The sequence below is a fragment of the Phyllostomus discolor genome, chromosome 15 (genome assembly GCF_004126475.2).
Source record: "Phyllostomus discolor isolate MPI-MPIP mPhyDis1 chromosome 15, mPhyDis1.pri.v3, whole genome shotgun sequence".
NCBI lineage: Eukaryota > Metazoa > Chordata > Mammalia > Chiroptera > Phyllostomidae > Phyllostomus > Phyllostomus discolor.
Window position 1 is genome coordinate 2,368,659 of NC_040917.2, and position 6,899 is coordinate 2,375,557.

General features: G+C 46.4%; 1 gene segment (V, D, J or C); it reads right to left on the bottom strand.

The window, feature by feature from the left end:
* Positions 1–3,121: 3,121 nt before the first annotated feature.
* LOC114489683 lies at positions 3,122–3,682 on the bottom strand. The segment is given in 2 exon segments: positions 3,122–3,438; positions 3,540–3,682. Coding segments are annotated over 2 exon segments (342 nt in total).
* Positions 3,683–6,899: the final 3,217 nt, after the last annotated feature.

Below are 6,899 nucleotides of genomic sequence, written 5' to 3' on the forward strand. Positions count from 1 at the left end.
AGGATCCCCACTGGGATCAGAGGGACAAGCACCTCCATTGTGATGGTGGGAATTTTATATGAGGCTGGTTAGTCTGCATGCTGTACAGTTATTATTGTTTTTGCTAATTTCTACCATCTGGCACTTTTACACAATTTAATTTACAGTAATATTCCACTCACACGGTGTTTCATGCTATTCATCTCAGAATAAATTCTCTGTGCAACCTTGTCTACGAGTCAACACACACAGAGAGGTTGTAGGGTAGGTGGAGGGAGTCTGGCTTCATCACCCAGGTGCCTGGGTAGCTAAAGGAAGCAGTGCCCCCATGGCCTTGGAGGCCTTGGTAACTAATGTTCTCATAGCCTTGAGACTGTGTCTAATAAACTGTTCCCATCACATGAAGTGGGCTCACATGCACAGAATTAAGTTATGTTATGTAATGCTCTGGCATCTTATCAGTGTGGTTCCCCTCTAGTACTTAAACAGGTAGGGACTCCATGCTGGGGGTGATGATGAGATACACGGAAGGGGACAGGTACCAGCATGGGTGCCACGCTGGGGGCAAGGGCCACAATATGAGACATGCAGATAGACATGCAGCTTGCAGCTTGCAAAGGTGGCCCACCCAAGAATAAAGCCATGCTGGGTATCTCAATGGCTCAGTTAATATTGTTTCACCTGCATGAATACCATGGACCTGTCAAGCCTGGAAGGGGTGAAGGGAAGATGCAGATGAACACAGAGGTCCACCTGCATCTTCAGCCTCTGGGTCTTAGGTCAGTGGTCACTGCAAGAGCTGATCTTTGTGATTTCAAGACAGAATTTCTGTCCATTATATGTCTGTGCACTGAGAGAGTCCATCAGCATCAAGAAAAAGAGTGAGAAGAAGCAATAAACACATGTCATGCATTTTAATCCCCCTGGACACCCTCTGTGCACAGTCACATTCCCCTCTTCCCCCAATGACTTACCAACTGTGACATCAAGTAACTGAGGTACACACAACACAATGATGGTTATTCAGGAAGGGGTCACTATTATCCAAATGCCACATTGTCATTATTACATATAACCGCTGGGAAGGTTGAAAATATGACATGATTAGTTTAAAAGATAAAATCTAAATGTACCCTCAAATCCCTTTGGCCAATGCTCCTCCTGAGTGCTGTTAATCTCCACACCTTCAAGAACATCAGCCATGCCCTGTGATGAGGTGACTGGGGGCACTATATGTTTTTGCATCTTACCTCCATTGAATCCTGGACCTGGATCCATGCTGATGTGGTAAATACTGAAATAATTCATAGACTATACCCTCTTCTATTGCTCTATTCCTTCTACATGTGCTTAGGAGTCTCCTATCACCTTCTATTAAGAGAATTTGTCTGTGGAAGAAAACACCAGAAAAAAATGTCCATGAACATCACTGGAAGGACACTCATGGAGTGCCTTTTACAGAGAATATGGCAACAAATCTCCAGGGAGTCAGCCTTTGTGGTCATGTTACACTGCAATCCTAATCTACCTTGGGTGCTGTAACAAACTACTGTGGGCTGGTTCATTGCCAAGAACAGACATGTATCTCTCACAGATCTGGAGGTGGGGCATCAAACAACAGATGCTGGCAGATTTGATGTGTGGTAAGAACCTGATTACTAGCTGGCTGTTTGTTTGCTGTGATCTCAGAGGGTGGTTGGGGCAAAGGAGCTCCCTGAGTCCTCTGTTATAAAGGCCCTAATGCTGTTCAGAAGAGCTCCACCTTAGGACCATCACTTGTCCCAAGGTCCCACCTCTTAATATCACCCATGGGCCTCTGGTTTTAACATGTGAGCTTTTGAGTGACAAAAGCACAATCTCATAGAAACAACAAATGAATCAAATAACAACTCCACCCAGGTGGAAAGCTACATCAGTAGAGCTCCCCACATAGGATGGCCATAATCCTGTGGAGGGGTCTAACCTTTGGGAGCAGAAACCAGACCCACGTCTCTCAGAACAAGCTGACGACCTTGGAGAGTGGACAGGTTACATGCTAGAATGGGACTAAGATGCCATGTAATGTATTATTATTTTCATTATTGCTTACATATAACCATCACCCTCATTTTCTAGGGACTGAAATAATTTTCTACCCATAATGGTTGGTGGCTCAGTGTTCTCACTCATGTCTCCTAGGTGTTCTTTGGAATAAGGACCAAGGCTCAAGTGTTTTATGGCTGATGCTGACATGTTAAAGTAAAGCATTCTCTCTCCTCCTGTGCACACCTGAGGAATCTGACATAGAAGTAGGGATTCTCCCTAGTTTGATGCAGGTGGGAGAAGGAAACCACACAAACCACTCCTGTGAGCAGGACCCTGCTCAGGGGTGAACAATAAAAGCTGGACCAGGCCCCTTATCTGATATGATGCAGCCACCCTTGGAATGCTGAAAGGCCCTCCCTGATCTCAACAGACTCCTCAATGAAGGGACAAACTTTTCCATAGTCCCTCTGTGTGTGACATCATCACCCTGCACATCCACACCATGGTATGGTGGGGGTCCCTCTATGTCCACATGATGCCAACTTCTACTGATGTCATGGATGTGGAATTAAGGCAATGACTTCCACCCGTATTTCTTTACCCCCCTGTAGAACTGGGTTCCTACAACTCTGGTGCCCATTGTCCAGCAAGCATGGTCCTGCTGATGGTCGGCTTGGACAGTCAGCTGCACGGGGATGGGCTGCTTGTTATTCCCAGCAGAACCTCTGGATGGAATCAGCTGATTTGAGTCAGGAGATTTGATCATTAGTTGATGTTTCATTAGAGTAAGAGAACACATGTATGTGACTCCTTGACTTTGGAGCATGTGAGAGACTTTTCCTCCTCTGACAACAAGCCTCTGTAACTCAGATACACAGAAGAGGTCAGCACAGAAGCACGAAGGGAGGGAGGCTCCCAGAGGGAAACTGCTGTGTGGAGAGTCAACCCCACACCTGCTAGGAAACCAGCCCTTACACTGCATCTGCAGCTGCTCCCAACCTGGTCCCTGTGCTCAGTGTGCCCTGAGCGCCCCCTGGTGTCCTGAGCGCCTCCAGCAGCCCAGTCCTCTTGTCTCCTTCAGGGCAGTTTGTGTCTGGGCTAACAATGACTTCCCCTCACTGTGCCACTCGCACAGTAATTAATACACGGCTGTGTCCTCAGCTCTCAGGTTGTTCATTTGCAGGTAGACCGTGTTCTTGCCATCATCTCTGGAGATGGTGAATCGGCCTTTCACAGAGTTGGCATAGTATGTGCTACCACTATCATACCTAATGTATGAGACCCATTCTAGCCCCTTCCCTGGACCCTGGTGGACCCAGTCCATATCATAGTTAGTGAAGGTGAGTCCAGAGGCCAGGCAAGAGAGTTTGAGAGAACCCCCAGTCTTCACAAAGCCTCCCCCAGACTCCACCAGCTGCACATCACACTGGACACCTGCACACACAGGGATGTTGGTTAGGAAACTGTCACCCTCTAACTTTTCTCTCAGTCATGTCCACTAGCATGATTTGTGTCTGTCATTCTCCATAAATTACCTCTTAAAATAGCAACAAGGAAAATCCAGCTGAGCCCAAACTCCATGGTGAGTGGTCTGTACTCTGTCCTGAGCAGGGACTATGAACACCTGGGAATCCTGGGCTGGGATCCTGTCCCAGAGCTGCAGGGTCAGGGCTGGGCTGCTTTTCATGAGCAGAGGGGCCCCATTTGCATGCCTTCTTGCTATATATGGAGCTCTGGTTTTAGACGGAAAGATGAACTACATGGTCCCAGAGTGTGACATCGAAGTATCAAGATGGTGCATGAGCTAGAAGAGTAAATTCCCATAAAATAGAGTGATTTAGCATGTGTGATGCCTTTGAACTTCCTTTGAAATGAACTCACCAAGAGGATTCGATACTCACAAGCAAAAGGAGAATTAAAAGAGCAGGAGGTGGTTGTTCACTTCAGAGGAAGTTCCAATTGACCGTGTTTCCCCTACAAGGCAATCAGAGTATGAACTAAGAACAGAGGATGACCCTAGAGCATGTGGATCCAGTGTTGCATGATGTGGAGCATCTGTGTGTGTCACTGGAGACAGGAGAATAAACTCTACACAGAAGCAGACTGTGCTCCCAGGTCATGTTCATACAATGGGATGTGGTGCTAAATGTGCAGCAGCATCACTGCCTCCTTTTGTTTTTAGTCACTAGACGCTGCAGCAAAACCAGATTCAAATATTTGGACATAGAAGAAACTCAGTCATGACGAGATCTGCTTTGTTGAAGACGTAGGAAGCAATTGAATAGTGTGTTGCTGTTTTAGGAGTTTGATTATGGAAATCTTGATGAAACCACTAATAGAAAATGGTTGATTTAAATGAAATAATAATTGATAGGAAGAACACAATTTGTATTTATCCATTGATTATGGGATGGATAAGTCATTTAAAACACTTCCCAATACTGGATCTGGTGGATCTAACTTTATGTTAAAACTATTCATCATTGCTGGTTCAGCCTAATGCTAATTCTTAGGATCTGTGTTTACATGCACATGTGAAGTGGCTGTAATCAGAGAGCAGGAAAGGGAGGAGATTAGTCCTGGTTCTTCTGTAGTTAATTTCAGAAGAGCCATCTCCTCTTTTTCTCTCTGCCCCTATTCATGTCTGCATGAGTTTCATGGGAAACTGTAACTAGAGTCGTACTTGATGGGTGTCCACTGAACTTGAACCTGATGCCCTGAATGTATCAAGGTGAAATATAGGAAAAGGGACTCCATGCAAGGGGGTGAATTACTAAGGATGGTAAATGAACCTCATTTCAGCTGACACACTTGCTCTGACCTCCAGATTCTGCAAGAATAGATGTGCATAGATGGCAGTGCCAGGTGTGTGATCGGTTCATTTGTCATAGGAACATAGTGCAGGTTGGATGTGGGACTATTATTGTTGAATGTGTCCCTACACTGTACCCTACTGTGTGCTGACATTAATAGTGGTCAAGGGAGACCTGGTTGGCATAGATCAGTGGATTTAGTGTGGGCTGGGAACTAAAGTGTCCCAGGTTCGATTCCTAGCCAGGGTACATCCCTGGGTTGCAGGCCATAACCCCCAGCAACCGCACATTGATGTTTCTCTCTCTCTCTCTCCCTCTCTCTCCCCTTCCTTCCCTCCCTAAAAATGGATGAATAAAATCTTTAAAAAAAAGAATAAAGATTCAGAAAAAAAAAAAAGTGGTCAAGGGACAGTGACACTCACAGGGCTGTGGTCTCAGGTGAGGATACTTCTTAGAATCTCACCCTAAGGGAGGACTGAAGAAACACTGAGGTGTCAAAGACTGTGCTGGATCCTGAAACACCTGCCAACCTTCTACTTTGCTGCCACAGCACCATCTCTGTGATGCTTGATCAGAGGCAAGAACATATATTTTTTCTTGACTTTAAAGTACTCTCATTTTCCCAAACACATTCCATTTTTGAGGCATAGGGGAGTGTCCTTGAACTTTCTATGAGACACTACAGTTCAATCCCAAAGCTGACCACACCAAGGATTCCCAGATGACACCTCCATGAATAATCCTCATTTCAAGGACAAGGAGGCTCCCAGTGTGCCCCAAGCACAATCACAGTAAACTACAGGGGTCCCCTCAGGAGCATCTTCCCAGACACTTCCTTGCAGTGCATCTGGCTCCCCAAGTATCTGACATGCATGTGGCAGCATCCTTCCTGGTCTCAGATATTGACTGTGTGGGAGGAACGTAGGAGGCTCATCATGCTGTCATCTCCTCATCCCTGAACAACTTCCCTATCTCTCAGGGGTTTTGACACACTCAGGATGTGAGTCATGGAACTGTGTCTATTCCACAGGAATATACAGACATTTTGTCATTGTTCAGCCTACTCAGCTCTCTGTAGGCTGTGCCCGGTTACTTGCCTGTAACCATGGTGACTCTGCTGTGGACCTTCCGTGTGTGCTTTATTTCATTATCTTCAGCATCATTTTGTCCCTTCTACTCAAGCCTTTGTTCTGGGGACTGCCATACCCAATGCATCCAGTAGTTGGTGAAGGTGTATCCAGAAGTCTTACAGGAGACCTTCACTGTGGATCTAGGCTTCCTAGGTCAGCCCCCAACTGTACCATCTGCATTTGGGCATGGATGCCTGTGGAGAGGAAGCAAGAGTGAGTGGAAACACCCCTGCCTGGTATCTGAAGCTGTAACCCCTGCCAAGGCTAAGGCTGAGGTAATGACCTTGGACCATAAGCCAGCCAGAAGACAAAAGCTTATCTCCCTGGCAGGAGCACTGCTTCTGCTCCTTTTACTTCACCCTGCCTGGCCCCCAATGCTTGGTCAGTTAGCAAATGACGGGTAAGATTCCCCAAGGTGGGAACAGCCTAACACAGGCACAATCACGTGGGAGGCCCCCAAGAAAGGACTTGGGGGGCTACAGCAAAAGGGGGTGATGGACCCTTGTCCCTCAGCTTTGACATAGCCAGAGTCCTCATTGTCTGGGAGAAAATCTCCTTGTCTCTTGGTTGTCTTAGTTCCCTTGCTCCACCTAATCCTGAAACAATGACAGGGTGGTGCTGCCCTGTGATGGAAAGGGTGGGTTCCCTGGGTGATCAGGCCTAAGACAGAATATATAAAATCCTCTGAAACCTGCTTTGTTTAGAATGTTCTCAATTGAATGATAAGGGTCCAAGGAAGAAGTAAGTTTGTTCCTCAGAGTTTTACAGCTCTTTGACCCTGACTCAAAATAGGCCCTCAGACTTCCTTGTTATCTGTTGTTTGATTCTTACTTCCTGGCAATGAGTAATGAGCTTTACCTGCATTCTTATGCAAACGAACCCAATAAAAAGCCTGCTTGGACAGGAGAACTAGGCACTCTCCCTTAGGGACGCTCTCCCCTAGGGAGGGTGG